The sequence below is a fragment of the Dendronephthya gigantea genome, unplaced genomic scaffold (genome assembly GCF_004324835.1).
Source record: "Dendronephthya gigantea isolate DGI-Jeju-01 unplaced genomic scaffold, DenGig_1.0 000061F, whole genome shotgun sequence".
Classification (NCBI taxonomy): Eukaryota; Metazoa; Cnidaria; class Anthozoa; order Malacalcyonacea; family Nephtheidae; genus Dendronephthya; species Dendronephthya gigantea.
The window spans coordinates 1,172,325-1,190,330 of record NW_021163071.1 but is presented as its reverse complement, the minus strand read 5'-3'; the positions used below and the strand labels follow the sequence as shown (position 1 = coordinate 1,190,330).

Below are 18,006 nucleotides of genomic sequence, written 5' to 3'. Positions count from 1 at the left end.
TTGTGATTCTTTTATAACGACCTATGTTTAAAATGAAATCATATAGCTTTTATTTATCTACTCTCTTGTCTCTCGTTCAAAAGTGGGTATCGGAAAACTTTATCCGTTACAGTTTAATAGCAACATATAGTGGAATTTTGGCGAATATCAAGTATTTAATCTAGTTAAGAAACGTAATCTGCTAATTAGACAGCTGCCATATTCATTAGTATTAATAATTCAAACTCAATTTTTTTTCGAAATTTACGAAGCAGATAAAAACCTTTCGTTACTGAGAGGAATAAAACATACACGAAAAGTAGAAAACACAAAGTTGCCATAACGATCTCACATTGCTTGTATCAATCCGGAATTCTTTTTTTAATTAATGTATAATTTTAAATGAAATTGCAACATTGCTAATTCAGCTAATTAGCAATCCAATTCCCGCGTTTTTGTTCACGGTTAATAATTTATTGCCATTTTATAAAAAAAATTCTCGATTAGGAAAAAGGAGTACTGTGCACGGGGAGTGAAAAGTAATTTGTTTGCCGCTATCTTTTCAGTAGGACGTAAAATTAAAAATCTTTTGACGCGAAAAGAAAGATATTCGCGGCTGGGCGTATATACGATACGGAACCATTCTTACTGAATGAATGCACCTAACAAATTATAACCAGGAGCTTTTAATATCGAAAATGTACACTCTAAGTTAAAAGGTGGGCTTTAAATAGGGTTAATAATTGATAATACCTCGCCGTTTTAGATTACAGCCCGCTCATTGTTGACTATTTATGAGGTTTAAATCATTCAAAAACGCGCCGTCTCGAATACGTTTCGTTTGTCGAAGACCTTAGCGCCAAGCGAGGGTTATCTCTCGTTCGGAAAGATAGCATCTCGTCGAGCCGCTAAAAACGATAAAATCTACTGGGAGGAGATATTGTGGTAGGTCCAAGGTGAGTCTAACTGCGAGGAATAAGATCCAGCCACAAAATGAGTGGAAAAGATCCGGAGAGTCAAAAACTATTGGTAAAAGATGCGGACGAAGAAGAGGCGAGTCCCTCGAGTCAGAAACCGTGGTTTTATCTGCCAAGCAACAAAGAAACTACAGAAGAAAATGGTGAAACTACAGACGGAGAGAAAGATGAAATATCTTCATTGCAGACATTCTTTAATATCTGCAACGCAAATCTCGGGACGGGAATCTTGGCCATGCCTTTTGTTATTCGTCTAGCCGGCTTATGGGGTGTTGTGATTATAATCTTTATTGGATTTCTCGGCAATTATACCGGGAAAATTCTCATTGATTGCCTGTACGAAATCGATCCCTCAGATGGAAAGCGGAGGCGGGTTCGGGAGACTTATCCGCAGATTGGCGAAGCTTTTCACCCCACCTATGGGACATACATGGTCCATATAGCGAACTGTTTCGACCAGTTTTCGCATTGCGCCCTGTTCCTGATTATGATAGGCATGGTTATGAAACACGCATTCCCGAGTATAACACTTAGCGAAAGTGATTGGACTCTTATTATAGGCCTTCTTATACTCCCGACTATTTTCATTCGAAAGATGACTCAATTGGCTTGGCTTGGAACGCTAACCGCTTGGACTGCCGTCGTTATCTCCATAGCGGTACTGATCTATAGTTTCACAAAGTGGCAGAACTGGACTACTACCACGCCTCCCTTCAACATTCATACTGTCCCTATTGCAATCGGCGTTGTCATGGTGAGCTATTCGTCAGCAGCATATTTACCCAAAATGGAAACAGCCATGACCTACCCTGAGGAGTATAATAGTATAATGAATTTCAGTTACAGTGCGGTCACATTTTGGAAGTTTTTCTGTGGGGTCATCGTGTATATGACATTCACAGAGGCGACTGACCAAATCGTTGCCCTTAATGTTCCACACGGAGTTTTCCGAGGCGCCCTCTGTGTAGCAGTGGTGGTCCTTGCTCTCTTCTTCTTTACCGTTCCGGCCTTCACGATTTTCGACATCATTGAAAACCATCTGAAAATCCCGTGGCTTGCCTTTAACTACACCAACAAAAAGAGAGTCGTAGTCTCCGGCTACCTGCTTAGATTCTTCCTAATGCTGTTCACCCTAATCCTGGCCGTGTGCGTTCCTCATTTTAGCTTGCTGATGGCTTTCGTTGGCTGTTCAACTGGCATGATACTCGTTCTCATCTTCCCATGTATGTTCCACCTCAAGATCCGCTGGGCCGACTTAAAACCCTTCGATGTAGCAGCAGAGTTGTTTGTCATCGGCTTCGCATTGATTGGGGGAACATTGGGTATAATCTATTCATCACTGGCTTTGTACACTGTATATAACGAAACTTAGAAAATATCGGACAAATCGTATCTGCTGGCAGTTTGCACCCAGAACTCCCGCCACACGCATAAAGACATAGAATCGCAAATTACATTTATTGGCGTTTCACAACACTCTCTAAATATTCATGCCAGGAGATGGATAGTTAGATTGTAGGCGTTTAAATGAAATATTCAAAAAGAAATTTAGGGCGCTTCCTTTTATACGGTAAAGACGGCGAGACCGGTCCAGTTGTATTTCAGTACAGACAGATTACTGGCATTTTAAAGTTTTGCAACAAATCTACATTCACATTTATTATTTACATCTGCCTAGCATGGGAAATGCACTTCCACCGCTACATTTTTAACAAAATACTCTACTTCAGTTCAAAATATGACCGGTCTGACCATTTTGGCCCCTTAATGGAAGCGCCCTTTTATTTACATTGAGATTATATTTACAAGAGGAAAATTGGGTCCGCAGGTTTAAATTCTCCCAAAGAGAATAAAGTCGTTCTACTGGTTAGGACAAAAAGTGATGCATAAATTTTCGTTTGAATATTCTATCATTTAATCCGCCATATTGTAATGCATTTAAAACAAGGGTGTAGCAATGTGCGAGATTTTCAATTAAGATAACTTGCAAAAGGATGACAAAAGGAAACATAAATGATAAATAAACTCTTGAGAGAAATTTCTCTTTTTGTTGTACATAAAGTGATGTGAAAGAATTGAACTAATTTATCAGAAGAAATGGATACAAATTAAATTAATTTACGCGCATATTATAATTATATCTTTATCCTTGAAAGTATTAAAGTGCTTTTTTAATTTTAAGAAAAAATAACTATATTAATAATACAAAAGCCCCAGGCAGGATTGGAGGTAAATGTTGTTGAAACAGGGCAGTGGACATTCGAACACAAAAAAATTTTAAACGTTTGTTCAACAAGCAAAATATTACAGATTTTTCACCGCAGAAATTTTCCCGTCATAATAAAAGCAAGCCATAAGTGGAAACAGACGATTTTCACATGACAAACTATGTTCTGCCATGACTTGTGTCAATCGACGGACTTATAATATATCGTCATACCGGGTGACACCTCTGAATTTAGTGATCCTCCTGCTTTACAGATTTTACAAACCCATTTTTGAAACAATATGTTCACAAATATCAATCACTCACTATTCCCTCAACAGTCGCTATTAATATTATACTATACCACTCGCTAATTCTCATATTTTCCTCACATTCTATCTCCCAAGGACTGATATTAAATATAAATCAGTCCTAAAAGGAAAACGGTCATTAAATGGTTTAGAGCAGCCAGTGTAAGGGTGTTGCACTCGACCTTCTCCCCACCGTACTCAAAACTGAGTATTTTAAGTCATTTGAGCATCCACAGTTTGACTTAACCACGTTGGTTCATGTTGGGAAATCTTCTCCATAATATCGTTGACCTGAATACACAGTCCTTGTATCTGCTTGTCCCATGATGGAAGTGGTTTTTGAGCTGAAATTAACGTATTGACAGGATTTAAGTATATATAGGAAAGCAGTTGACAGAAATATCATGAAGAATGAAGACAGGACTACGCGTGTACGGCTCAATCCTGAAGTCGCTGACAGCGAAGGAATGACCTCGTTCGTTAGAACATGCACTTCACTGTACAATACTAGATTCCGCAGGTAAGATAGCAGCTCTGTCTCTGTCTTTACATATTTTTGAAGCTTGCTTAATTTTCGGTTCTCTCTCGAATCACACTTGAATCGGGAGCCCATGGTAAGATGCCTACTCCGTGTAACCCCAGTGGCCCGAAACATGATGATCAATCTTGTTGTCAAGCTAACGATACCAACCAATAGGGCAATAATGTTAGGCAGTGGAATGGGGTCAATTATAAAATTTGCAAAAAACATCGCTCCTTGTACTCACTTTCAAAATGGACAACAGCGTCAATTTGATCAATAGATCCCGTCATTCGGCCCTCCGATATCATTTGAGAAGCTATTCGTTCAGCCTTGAACAAAGTTTCGTGAAGTTACGAACAATTTACTCTTTATATAAGCATTGCAACTGGTCATACCAGAAAAATCTCAATGTTCTACCTTTGCTGCCGATATTTCGAGTAAGGCGCCCAGTTCTTGAAACGTTATGTTGTTATACAGTTTACTGGCTGATAAAAGATTATGTTCAATAACAGCACGGTCAAGAATACTCGACCCTAAAATAGAAGAGAAAATAAGATACTCGAATTCAAGTTATAAGGCTGATATCCAGTCGTAATGTATAAACAAACGCTTTGGTTACATTTTAAACTGTTATATTCTGTGACGAGCTGTCTATGTGTCTGACACATTATTGGATCGCTATGGTTTTAAATGAGTGCAGGAAAATCCGAAACATGTAAAATTTAGGCAATTTTCAAATTCGCGGATTCGCCTTGTTGTGACCGTCCATTACCTTTTTTCTTTAACTGATAAACTATTTTTATCAAATTTCGGGAAATTTTAAGTGGCAATAAACTCTTCAAATTCAACTTCTCTGTAGCGAAAACGTGGTTCCGAGTGATTTAGATGATACAAAAATATTGGAGAATTCGAACTAGATTAAAACGGAATGATAAATATATAAACTATATCTTCGCGAGGTTGTACAACATTTTACAACCAATTTATTATTCCAGCTGAACAAATTCATAATCAGTTCAGGTTTAAACAGTTTTAATAGTGTGTACGCGAGTAGGTCATATGGAATCGGCCAATTGACCTCCTCACATCAGGCTATAAATGCATATTAGATTAATTAAAGATCACATGAAGTATCTCATTGATTGTGAGAGAAGGGTGCGCCAAGAAACTGACACTAACCATCTGCCATTGTGGCTTTTTGGTGTTCTTTCAATAACGTTGCGAATTCCTGAAGTTCAGAACCACGGATAATTCGATCTAAATACCTGTAAAGAAATCAACAAACACTTATCACAATTTTTCCCCGGCGGCGTCAAAATAGACAAGCCAATCGCGGGCACTTTTGGGGCTGATACTTGAAAACACGAACCATTAAAGCACCATAAGCGGGTGCATTAGAAGTGCAATATATTTTTCTTGAATTCTTAGCCGATACTAACTACAGCCTCGATTAGTTAGAGTTGAAATTCTAGTGTCTGTTTTAACTTCGAATACAACCGTTGCTGGAAGGTTTAGATAGTCTCCCCCTTCATTTGTTGACCAGGGGAGATCGTCGACTACAGCAGTATGCAACCCACTGTTGCAACTTCATTTACAGTTTTACGTATAAAATGGCTTTGCAGTCTAATTTGCTGACAAGGACGATTATCAGGAATGATGGTGCTTTATGACCCCCTGTAAAGAACCTCACCAAATTCTTCCTCGCCAACCAGAGTATTAAAGTCATATCCTAATCTAGCGAGCTTACATTTTGCGTAAAATTCCACAAGCTGGAAGCTGTTGACATCTTTCATCTTTGAACAATGTCGCTAACATTCTTGATCTTTGTTGACCTACAATAATTACAATCCCACTAGGTAAATGTAGTGTGTCTGTGGGAACTCTTCTCTGCTTCAATTTCACGCAAATTTCCTTCATTGCAGCGTATATCATCGCCTGGCTTGTGTGATTGAGGAATTATCAATATCAGTTCTTTTCACTTCTCATCCAAAGGCCTCGAAAAATGAGTGCGGTTTGAGGGACTTAGGGCCTGTCGAAGTGAAATGTCGAAGTTACAACGAAGTTCTTACATAGACCTGCTATCTTACCTGCTGAAGCTAGTATTGTGCAGTGAAGTGCGTGCTCTAACGAGGTCATTCTTTCGCTGTCAACAACTTCAGCACGATAGGATATTTCTAAGTATCTTTGTGCTGCTTCAATGAACTTTCGACGATAATCCAAAACTCTTGCATAGCAAACCTGATAACAATTATGTCAAGGTTGAACAATGTGTAGAGTTTGATAAAGGAGATTAACATTGATATTGCAAATAGTTTTGATTAAAAAGATCATATTTATAGAGAGGTTTACTGGTCTGTTCAGAACGAGATACTTTCCAAAAAGTGTACTTTGTATTAAGACAGTAAAATGGGATGATGTAGGTACATTGTTTTCTTGGCTACCTTGTAAAGCATTTGAAGGCCAGTATTTTTCGTATCAGCTTGGATAATTGAAGCTCGATTGATATACGCTTCAGCATTGATAGGATCTTCATCTTCAAGGTAGAGTTGAGCAATCTTTAAATATGTCTCAAGCTTGTAGTCAACTGTGTATTGCCTAAAAATATCAGAAAATAGTATTCAAAAACTAAAGTCAATCAACCTGTATCAACCTGTAGACAACTAAAATAGTTATGTTTCCTCTAGGGTGCCTTAGTTTTGCACAGATAATTGCCTTTTGCATGAAATACCAATAGATCATGAAATTTAAACATGTAAAAGAAGATTTGTTAAAATCTAGAATTGGCCAAGAATATTCGACATACTTTTGTCCAGTCTCCAGTGGAATTGCAGCAAGAACAGCAGCTGCTTCTTTCCAACACTGTTCATTCTCATATATTGTTGCTAAATGCTGTCGGATTGTTGCAACCTGTTGGTGCAGACAAAAAATTGTATAGGTGCTGTGATATATATGGTGACGATAAGATTGTGGTGAAAATAGTGTTATAGTTATGACCAGGATAAGAAGCTATATAACTAAAGAACACCAAATGTCAGAAACCATTAGTTGTGTTGTAATTTCGACCACACACATGTACGCCCCATAGCCCTTGTGTTAATTTTCTACTCCAGTGATACTACCGTATTCTCTCTATAATCCTGGGGGGAGTGTGCTTATTCTTTTCAGACTCTTTAGAGGGGAGCTTGTTAGAGAGAGGGGGGGGGGGTTGATTGAGAGGAGGGGCTTATTTAGTTATCCATAAAATCGCAGATCATTTTCCACAAAATGTAAGGTACATTTATAGTATTATAGAGAAATAAAATACACATCATCACAACAGCAAGTTTTAAAATGTTTAGCAAGTTCAACAGTTTGAATAGTTACGGAGGGAACCGCACATGAAATTGGCTATTATAGAGCCAAAAATTAAAAACAAATTAAAAAATTGCATGAAGAGATGTGTTTTTTTAATGCATTTCTATACATTAAAAAGGGGGATTAATAGAGAAGAAGAAGTAGACTTTAAATTTCATTTCGGAGAACAATGTAGAAAAAAAATTCATCTTCTGAGAACAATGCTAAACATTGCTGATGGTAATAAGAATGGTAGTCATTGTTAATTAGTGTAGTACAATTACACAATACAGTTTATGTTATATCCAGATAAAAAATACCTGCTCTTCAAACGAGATGGCTCGTGGTTGAAGTTTGACCAAAGCATAAAGTGAAACGTCTTTGGTAACAGAAGTATCCAGTGATAAAATATGATTACAAAGATCTGTCAATAATTGTCGTGACACCACTGAGCTCACACTTTCACTACCAACTAAACAATTTAAAAAGTTTTTTTTTGAGGATCTTTACGATCAGGAGAATTGGCAAGGGCTTTGGCTTTGGTCCAGAGATTCATTAAATCAGCAAATGAAGGTTCCCGTAAGTCAGACTCAAAGTACTGATAATTTGTAGGCAATGGCTGAATTACACATTGCCAAGCTGCTCTCTGGATTTATTATTTCGTTATGATGTGTGGTTCTGCAAGTACCTAGGTAGTAGTCGTCGTCGTACCACCGTAGTAGCTGTAGTCCAGTACTGAGTACTGATATCTGAAAGTTGTTAAAACTACACAAACCTGCATCAATAAATGACTTAAGTCCCTCCACAAGTTCTCCATCTTTTAAGGCAACAATATGGCCAAAAATTGCTCTATATTTCTCGGTCAGATCTTTCGGAGGGAGTCCGCTATTTAGTAAACCAGCAAGAGATTGTCTAATTTGAGCCGCCATTTTGCACCCGATTCGTGTATAGTTCTTCTATCGCGAAAAAGGCAACGTATTGGCAAAAAAGGGCGCAATCGATTTGCGAAATGAAACTGTTAAGGGCACGATCAGGTACGATTTACGGCAATAATATTTACGGCTGTGCGTAAAACGTTAAACCATAGGCGGCCCAAAATTAGCGGCCGAAAAATTTTTCGGCAATTTGTCAATGTAATGTATAATATATAATTACATATATTATACATTACATTGACAAATTGCCGAAAAATTTTTCGGCCGCTAATTTTGGGCCGCCTATGGTTAAACTTGCTGTACATACAAATGTGAATTTTGCCCATACAGCAAAGCAAATCATTTCAGTTATTGAACCCACAACCTTCAACCTCATTAAAATCTACATACACAGCTAAATGTTTTCTATCGTGAGGCTTCTATATGTCTTGGGTATTCTTACAATGGCAAATTTCTAACGTATATAATATATTTATAGGGAGTGGGAGCAAAGGGAATCCCCTTCTCTCCAGAAAAGCCTTGAAAACGAGGTTGCCTTGAGTGGTATTTGTAATGTTGAGTAAATAACTAGAGTAATTAGAATAAGGCGGGAAAGGAGAGAACAACACGGCACGCATGTGAGTAACGTAAGATAATAGAGAGGATTTTGTGTACATGATTTAGTATTAAAGATTTTTTATTAAAGAACTTTACAGTATTCTATAGTTGTACCTGATTTTGCAAAATGAGCTTGTTCAGAATGCAACGCAATACTGGGAGCCAGTTCCCATTCGAAGATTCGATTGGTCGAATACGCGAAACAAGGGCCATCAATGAGTGAATCACTTGTTGTTGCCCAACTTGTTTCCTGGAAGCAAGCTCACCAAAAGAAGTATGAAACACATATCCCACAGAGAGAAAACACCTTTATGTAAAAATAATTTTATTCTAAAAATTCTATATACTAGACCGTAATATACGAATATACATTACTTACGAAGTAGAATTGAATTGATAAAATAGCAGCAAATAGCGCTACTACGTGTATATACCTCTCTACTTGTTTACCCAACTAAAGGCAAATAGATTATAAATACGCATGCGTGCATTAAAGTTTATAGTACAAAGTACAAGGAGTGATTCTGAAAACTACTCCAAAAATGGCATGTTAGATGGCATGATACGGTAAATGCACTTAAATTCGACCTTGAAAAATTACTAGCAAAGTACCTTTAGAGGGTAAAAATGAGGTATATATCGCTACCTTACACCATTAAATATTTACATAAAATTAAACTTTAAGTTAAATAGTACAGCAAAAATATATTATCTTGTTCTTACAGCGCAAGATGCAAAGAATATATGGGGATATATTGTTCAGTCATTCATGACGTTCACTTCAAAGGAGTGAATAAACGAATCCAGATTCGTTTTTGTTATTTTAATGTACACTGTCTGCAATAGACATTTAAAACTAGAGATTGGTCGGCGAGAATACACAATTTTCAATTTTGGTAAATTTTTCGTATATCCTCGGAGACGAATCGTGACTTGATATTTACTTATCAGGCCACACAACAAGGATGCATAATTCCTGAGAAGGGACGAAAATACCTAAGGTTTTGAGGTATTAAAGATAGAAAGTTGTCAGTTGACCGAATCTAACCTTGCCAGGAAACAATGAGAAATGCAGACTTTGTTGTGTGCCATGACGTTGTTACAAGCTAACCTTAGTCTTGCCCTCCGGGCGCTATAGGTGCCTGAAGTGCTAACCATTAACCTGTTAATCAGGCTTTTTAGATCACTCACTAGCTAGCAGGTCGAGCAATCTGAGTTCGACGATCGTGATGAGGATGAACACCATTGTCCATCAGGCGAGTTAGACGTTGGTGACAGTTCATACGGGGAATTATGGTATTGACGATCACGGTTCCTTGGCCCACGATGGTGATAAACGCCATTCATTTGTACTGTAGGCGCAAGTTGCTTCATCGGCCCGTTATTACACATTGAGTTCCAAGCAGTCACTTCGGACGGCGATTGCACCCAGGTTTTTGTAGGTGGTCCTTGTGCCCTTTGACGCAAACGAGCCGGATTATCCACACCATTGGGCAAAATAACATTTTCAGGGGGGTACTGACTCGCGTATAAACAGTCCTGGTTTCCTGCTTGTTGGTTATTGGGGTTATTGAACAGCATGGTAAGATCCGCTAGATCAACGGCATTCTCGATATTCAAAAACTCCGGACTCAACGTTTCGTCGCAAGGTTGGTTGACATAGCCACCAATCTCTTCAGCGAACGAGTAGAAATCCGCGTCCGGGATGCCGCCATGGATTGGGTCCGAATCTCGAAGTGGTGACATCATATTGTCCATGTGTTGAAGCGGTGGTGATAAGGTCGAATTTGGTGGGCTGACACTTCCACCGTAGCTATTATTGCTGAACGGTGATAACCCTTGTCTAGGCGAGGTGCTATTGCTAGGACTATTACTAACCAGCATAGCAACGTGCACGGGTTGTTGACTTTCGCTGTCGTTTCGTGATTTTCTACGCTTTTTTCTATTAGGTTTCGGATGGGTTTCTGGACGCCCTGCAATCCCAGGGCTTCCGTTCGTTTTAGGCCTCACATCGGGTGGTGAAAGTGTTCTGGCGGCAAGTGGAGACATGTCTTCGTGAGGGGAAGTCGGTGCCGGGGCAGCGGTGGGAGATTTACAGCCAATTGACCAATCAGAGAGTAGCTTAACAATATCAGCGTGTTCTCGTTGCTTAGCAATGTCCAATGGCGATTGATCCATGTTGTCAGCTAGCTTCCGATTGGCGAATGAAGATAGAAGCATTTTGACCACGGATGCACTGCCTTCCTTTGATGCGAGGAATAATGGAGTCTGACCCTAAGACAAAATAAATGAAATATTGGTCTCGTGATTTGAGTAGATTTTTTCACACCATCGCCTGTGATACACCAACAGCCTACGATTATATAACTATTTTTACTCCCAATTGTAATTCAAAAAATTTGTTTCTGAATTACGTACTTTCGAGTCTTGGGCGTCTTTCTTTGCATTATTCTTGAGAAGAAGAGCTGTTGATCTCTCATTATCCACTGAAGCTGACCAATGTAGAGCTGTCTTGCCTAAAATTGTAAAAACAGTTGCTTGAAACAGTTCCTCGTATTTAAATGATCTCATATGATACCCGAGATATACCTTGTTTATCGGTTAAATTCACTTTCGCTCCCGCTTTAATCAAATCTTCGACCATATCGTCGACCATGAATCGAGCGGCATAGATCAAAGGCGTCGTTCCATCATCGGACTGAGCGTCAAGTTCCGTTGTACGATGTCGGAGCAAAAGCTGCAGATTAACAAAACCTCTTAATGGTGTATTCATTAAAAAAACCCAATCATGCTAACAAGTCTACCTATTACAGTCAAAAGCAATTCAAAAAGACCGATTAATTAACCTTGCATGCATTTTTTGGAATGACTCCAGTTCCTTACCTGGAATACTCCCTGTGCATCAGCAGTCACAGCTAAATGAAGAGGAGTCCTGCCAGTTCTATCACGTGCATTGGCGTCAGAACCAGCATCGAGCAACCTCTTAGCGGCATCTGCACGCGCGTGTCTCGCGGCAAAGTGCAGTGGCGTCTCCTTTGAATCATCAGACCGCGACTCCAGCCCCGCGCCAAACTGAATCAACTCTCCGACGACCTACAGATTGATAGCAAATCTTTCTTTAGAACCAGAAAATCGGAGTTATGAAAATTTCCCTCGTTCCCGGTTTGTATACACACGCACAGTACAGTTCTCACACACAGAAAAATGTAATCGATTGCTTTCATACATAAACTAGGGATCCAAGGATAGTGCAAAGTTTTCATGCCCTGTAATACCTAAGCAACACGTTTTCCCAACATAAACATTTTGACTTATGCCAGTAAAAATATAATGAACTAGGTTAAACATTAATCAAAAGGAAATTATTCAAAGTACTCAAGTTACGTTAGCCGCGGATACTGTCACTATTAAATTATAATTTTAGTTGCCCATGTAAACCGGACGCGATTTTCTCAGTTTAGTCTCTTTTCTTCGTCAAACAACCCTGACTACATTCACTACATTTATATGATGGCAACAATTTATCGTCATTTCATAAGAATAGCCAAAATAGTTGCGTTGTAAATAATGTAAATAAACCGCGGTGTATATTATGTCTATGATGTGGATACTTCGACGCGTAGCTAAATCGATACAAAACAATATACATATAATCAATACTGTATACCGCCAAAATGATTTGATTACTGCACAAAATGTCCGTTTTGTATAGTATCATTTATGTACTGTATGCAGAATACCAGGTATCGACTTGCTATATATCGACATAATATATATTCGTCATTCGTGTAAGAGATCTATCAATACATAAACAACACAGCGTCGTTTCTTCCTAACCTCTTATGAAGCTCTATTTATGGAATAAACCTTCCAAATTATATTTGTGTCGAATTGAATGCTCGTAATTCATAACATAAGTTGATAAATTGCGTAGATTCTCAAAGAATTGCACGATTTTTACGCTCCGAATGTTTTGAAGCAATGCTCGTCGCTCCTCGTTTCTTTACATCGTGAATAATGTTGAAGGCTCGACGGCACATGCGCAGTTGCGACGTATAGGAAAAAATCGGGTGTTCCGGGGGTAAATCTGCGCAAATCCCTTTGAAACAAAACCCAAACCGCGGAAAAGGAATGCTTTAAAATTTACAGTAACCGTCAAAATTCCTCAATATTTTGGTGAACTTAGCAAAAGAAATGTAGAGAATTAATAAATAAAGCAAGTTAAACTGATTTAAAAACTTTAAATTACTGATTATATACAAAAAGCTACTATACGCATAAAAACACTCCGCCCCCCGGAGTTTACACTATGACTGATTGACTGTCTGACTGTCTGATGTGAATTTTCGCCACTCACCACAATACTGCAAAGTTTCACAGAAACTTTGCACTAAAAATGATATTTTGAGGTCTTCTCAGTTAATCAAACTGATGGGAGACGTTTTAATATCAACTCGTAATCGATTCAGATATCAACTGTATGCATTCTTCGTCAAATATGAATTACTTTAATAACTTTTTACTTTTCTCGTGAAAAATTGTACCGTACTTAATAAGATGGTCAACAGAACCAAGATTTAACATAGTTATGATACGTACGTGCGCCCCGCTATCATCACTATTATCATCTTCATAAGTACCATCGAGATAATTCCCTCTGGACGCTGCCAACATCAGGGGGGTGATGCCTCCAGGTCCCACAGCATTCACATCAGAATGTTGAGGGGTCGCACACTCCTGACCTTCTTGAGGTGGCGTAAGTACTGAGAGACTGGAGAGAGTTCTATTGTTTACGTTCGCGACTTCTTTATGAATCGCCGTCCATTGTCGGTTGTCTTTTGGATTCGCGATTCTCATTGGCCCATCAGATTCGATAAGTTTGAAACGCTTAGGTGGACGAGCGCCAGCGTATTGCTGTTGGTCGTATGCATCATCTGCAATCTCTTCTGATGAACTGCTTTTACTCACAGAGCTAAGAAAGAGGACGTATTCTTAATTAGACATAGGCATTTCGGAAATATCTGCATATTAGGAATGATTTTTAGAACACAACAAGCCTAATGCTCTCCTAATTGCCTGCGCACGCTTTAGTTTGTTTGCTATGTGATATCTTCTTTGCCCAGGTTCTGCTTGAAATAATCATCCTTTTCAACCCGTGTGTGTGCTGTATTCGTTTACCTCTTTTCGGCCGAATCCTCTCCAACCGGGTCCCGACGTTGTGATCGGCGCCTGACGTGACGTGTCGGGAAACCTTCGGGCAACCAAAGCTTGGCAAAGACTCTCTTGCCACCGACGAGAACACCAACAACAATGAGAGGAATAGTCACGCATAGAATGGCAATAAACAAAGGACTCATTGATTCTGGAGGTTTTTCATCACCAGGATTCTCCGTTCCTGGGTAAACAAAGGTCAAAATTAATGCCAAAGGAAATTTGAAGGATTGAGAAAGGGAGGGTTTAGGATTGTTTCTTGAAATATTTAGTTTTCTGAATACAATTTCGTTGATTTTGCTTGTGCCATAACGTTCCATTGAAGGCCTTGCTTGTAATCATTGCACCTGCTTACCTATTTTGAACGGTTCGCCTGGAAGAGACGTGCCTTTAGTTTTCCGACCGGCCAGGTAATTTGCAACCTGTTCATTTGAGTTGAAACAATTTTTTGTACACTTTCTGTTGTCAACTTGGAGTTTTACCTTTGTTCTACAAGGTAAATATATCTTCAATTAGAACAAAACCAAGTACACGCAAAATATGAAACAAATAATTAACTTGCTCACTAAAAATAATCGCATATACAACCACGCACAGTACCCCCCGCCAAAAAAACGTCATACACACCCTGAGCCACTCTCGGAATCACGCTTGAATCTAAACACTGATCTCCTCTTGCGCTTTACACTCCCAATATCCTCAATTTCTTCAATCGACTTGATGGATACAACGGTTCTAAGAATAACTGAAAGTTCCAACAAGAACGTCCCCTTGTTTTTCTTGAATTCATCCACCTTCACTCGTAACCATAATACCAACACACCTTTGAGCTGTGAATTGAAAAACGAACCCTTAATTTTCATTCTATTGGATCTCACACTTTGTAGAAACTGCTATACGGAGTTAATAGGTACATGCACACACCACGAGGTTTTACAAGTATATTAAGTATATCAAGAACTATCTTACCAGTTGAGGAGGTGAATTATCACAGTTCAGGCCGCTATAAGCACATCCTAACGAGTCACAACTCTGGTCACAAACCCCATCAACAAGTTTCTTTGAGCATCGTGCTACGTCACTATAATATGAATACAATACATTGAATCGAACTAATATACAACTCCAGGTTATGTATGTAGGCCAAAGGCCTTTTTGACCATAAAGCGTAATTAACCTGGGGCCGGTTGTGTGTAAACTCTTTAACTACACTTTGCTAGTTAAATCCTAGTTAACTCAAAAATACACAACCCTGATTGGCCATTACTGTCCTTAACTACAGTTAAAAGTTAACTAGTCTTTTATACAACTGGCCCCTGAAGGTTAATCTGACGTTGTCAACAAGTTATTTTGTAAATTAATTTTTACCAAGGCGCCTTTTTGCGTTTCTGCTGTTTAACTGACGGTGATCGAAGTGAAGTGAGAAGTAACTGAGCATTAATTTTTTATAAAGTGTAAGCTTGTATTCGCGAAACAGAGGTAGATTAGATAAAACGTGCAGCTCATTTCCTTGCTTTTAATGTCAGACTCAACCTTTGACAATTGTTCTGAAAAGTGTTGGTGATCCAACCTGTTGTATTACGGCTAATCAACAAAATAAAGTTGTACCTGCAAGGCGTTACAGGACCATCGCAATCAAAGCCATCAAACATACAGTTTGGGTTGTTACACACTGGATTACAGGTCCCATTATTGTTGAATAACCGAGAACAATTTTTAATGCCACAATCATTCCAAGGATTGCGATCTAACGAACACGATCCGGACATAAATTCGCACTTTTCGATGTTGCATTTATTCTAGAAAAAAAAGCAAATTAATAGATGCTGGCATTATGTAATATATATAATGTACAACTTTTGTAGGACAGATACGGCAAAAGAATGAACAATTCTATAAACTTACATTGCAATCAGCATTGACATTAAATTCTTGCGGACAGCTGTAAGGACAGGATGAGTCCTTTCTTTCACATCTCTCACCAGTGAAGTCATCTGTGGAATGAAAAATATAGCAAGATGAGTTTATATCGACCACTACAACAACCAACTAGCAGCAGGACCAAAAATAAAACAACAGCATAGAACGAAAATGAAGTTTTACGCTATATTCTTCATGAAATTTTTTATTTTAATTCAGAATATACTGTATATAACTACTTTGGCCGCTTAAATTAAGGAAAGCGCTCTATGGCTCGAAACCAACCAACATTCAACTTTCAAGTAACACTTACCTTTACACACACACCGACATTGATTTTCATCAAGCTTTCCCCCATTCGCGCAAGCCAGCTTGCATTTCTTCTTAAGCTGACATTTCTTCCCACTATAACCAGGTTTGCAGTTTTCGCACGTATAATCACCGTAGCCATCAATACACCTTGCTGCATTCTCACATGCCTTTGACGTACAATCGTTTCTATTGAACTCGCAATGCCGTCCTGAGACTCCCTTTTGGCACGTACAGTTGTAATGATTCTGAATATCTTGACAAGATCCATCATTCATACACGGCCGATCTGCACAACTTGAAACCTGTTTTTCGCAGTTTATTCCACTCTTTCCGTACGGGCACTCGCAGACATATCTCCCAATTTCATTCCTACAAATACCTCCGTTCAAACATGGGTCACTTAAACATTCATTGATATCAAACGAGCACGTTCGTTTTGTATAACCAGGTTTACATTTACAGTAATAATCATTGTGAAGATCAATGCACCGCTCAGTTCCTTCTGGCGAACATTGGTCAAGCGAACACTCGTTAACATCTTCCGCGCATCTCTTTCCAGTGAAGCCAGGTTTACATTTGCACTTGAAATCCTTCAATCCATCCTCACAAACCCCACCATTCAAACAAGTATCGTTACTACAATCGTTCGGATTCTCGGTGCAATTTTTTCCAACCCAGCCGCTGCGGCAATGACAAGCGTATTCATTAATCAGATCAATGCACTGACCATTGTTCTTGCAAGGATTAGACGCGCATTCATTGATGTTTATCTCGCAGTTTCTGCCAGTAAAACCAGGAAAACATTTGCAAGTGTAGTTTTGAGTCCCATCCAAACATTTTGCGCCATGTTTGCAAGGACCACCAGCACAATCATCAATGTCTATCTCACAATAATACCCTAAGAAAACAATACACATGGATATAACCATCTCATTGCCTGGAAGTATTTCATAATTATACCTTATTTAACTTATTTCACACAGTGGGGTTAATGGATGGTAATGCACAAGAGTGTCTGATAACTTTATTGATAAGAATTTGTTTCACTGATAGAACTATGTTGGCTATATTTAGAACATATATTACAAACCTGTGAATCCTGGCTTGCAGGTGCAGGTAGAGTATGTACTCCGTTCAACGCACGTGCCCCCATTTTTGCATTTGTTAGCATCAGAGCACAGCCAGTTTTTGACGTGACACAATGTCCCTGTGTAGTTTTTTGGACAATGACAATTAAATCCCTTCCCTTCAGTAATGCATTTCGCATTGTTTTTGCAAGGTTTCCTGGCACACCAATCAATTTGTTTCTCGCAATTGTGACCTAAATTGCAAAAAAAAATTACCATGTGCCCTTGTTGGAATATACAAAACCTTTATAAAAAATACCTTCGTATCCAAACATACAATAACAACTGTAGGACCCGATTCCATTGACGCAAGTTGCTTGATTTTGACAGGGCTGAGTTTTACATAAATCGTCTAAATATTCACAAAATACTCCATAGAATCCAACAGGACAAACGCAGGATGCCTTTAGCTTTCCATTCTTACAAGTGCCGTTATTGTAACAATATCTACACAAAATTAGTTGACCAAGTTAATTCCCACGGACATTGTTCTAACTCGTTTTAACCAGACAAGGAACAGCCTTGTCGGAATGGGACAGTTAAGTGATGTTATATTTCTGACATGGTTCCGACGG

At 38.8% G+C, this 18,006-nt stretch overlaps 3 protein-coding genes across 4 annotated transcripts in view; 1 reads left to right on the top strand and 2 right to left on the bottom strand.

The window, feature by feature from the left end:
- The first annotated feature begins 755 nt into the window (after window positions 1-755).
- Window positions 756-2,937, top strand: LOC114530256 (vesicular inhibitory amino acid transporter-like). Its single transcript, XM_028551851.1, has one exon. It carries the CDS (start codon window positions 973-975, stop codon window positions 2,326-2,328), a length of 1,356 nt encoding a protein of 451 aa, XP_028407652.1. The 5' UTR covers window positions 756-972; the 3' UTR covers window positions 2,329-2,937.
- Window positions 2,938-3,018: 81 nt separating this feature from the next.
- Window positions 3,019-8,338, bottom strand: LOC114530257 (COP9 signalosome complex subunit 4-like). The gene is made up of 10 exons (XM_028551852.1): window positions 8,105-8,338; window positions 7,650-7,801; window positions 6,800-6,903; window positions 6,438-6,591; window positions 6,084-6,234; window positions 5,744-5,828; window positions 5,176-5,261; window positions 4,414-4,529; window positions 4,241-4,325; window positions 3,019-3,817 (listed from the first exon to the last, which is right to left on the bottom strand). The coding sequence occupies exons 1-10, from the start codon at window positions 8,256-8,258 to the stop codon at window positions 3,687-3,689; spliced, it is 1,218 nt and encodes a 405-aa protein (XP_028407653.1). The 5' UTR covers window positions 8,259-8,338; the 3' UTR covers window positions 3,019-3,686.
- An 844-nt stretch (window positions 8,339-9,182) lies between these two features.
- Window positions 9,183-18,006, bottom strand: part of LOC114530202 (neurogenic locus notch homolog protein 1-like) — a 33,765-nt gene continuing 24,941 nt past the window's right edge. For both annotated transcript variants that reach the window (XM_028551779.1, XM_028551780.1), the window contains 14 exons: window positions 17,691-17,878; window positions 17,395-17,625; window positions 16,306-17,202; window positions 15,978-16,066; window positions 15,681-15,871; window positions 15,042-15,153; window positions 14,700-14,902; window positions 14,428-14,561; window positions 14,040-14,256; window positions 13,461-13,833; window positions 11,745-11,954; window positions 11,451-11,598; window positions 11,280-11,377; window positions 9,183-11,135 (listed from right to left, as the gene is read on the bottom strand). In XM_028551779.1, the coding sequence (XP_028407580.1) occupies window positions 10,056-11,135; window positions 11,280-11,377; window positions 11,451-11,598; window positions 11,745-11,954; window positions 13,461-13,833; window positions 14,040-14,256; window positions 14,428-14,561; window positions 14,700-14,902; window positions 15,042-15,153; window positions 15,681-15,871; window positions 15,978-16,066; window positions 16,306-17,202; window positions 17,395-17,625; window positions 17,691-17,878 (4,171 nt within the window). In that variant the 3' untranslated portion in view covers window positions 9,183-10,055. The remainder of the gene's footprint in view (window positions 11,136-11,279; window positions 11,378-11,450; window positions 11,599-11,744; window positions 11,955-13,460; window positions 13,834-14,039; window positions 14,257-14,427; window positions 14,562-14,699; window positions 14,903-15,041; window positions 15,154-15,680; window positions 15,872-15,977; window positions 16,067-16,305; window positions 17,203-17,394; window positions 17,626-17,690; window positions 17,879-18,006) is intronic.

Excerpts from the sequence above, each read along its gene's own strand:
- LOC114530257 (XM_028551852.1), bottom strand. The coding sequence starts at position 8,258 with ATGGCGGCTCAAATTAGACAATCTCTTGCTGGTTTACTAAATAGCGGA. Across the intron at positions 5,262-5,743 it reads TGTGGAATTTTACGCAAAAT|GTATTTAGATCGAATTATCC; the intron begins GTAAGCTCGCTA and ends ATTTCTTTACAG. Across the intron at positions 4,326-4,413 it reads TCGAAATATCGGCAGCAAAG|GCTGAACGAATAGCTTCTCA; the intron begins GTAGAACATTGA and ends ACTTTGTTCAAG.
- LOC114530256 (XM_028551851.1), top strand. The coding sequence starts at position 973 with ATGAGTGGAAAAGATCCGGAGAGTCAAAAACTATTGGTAAAAGATGCG.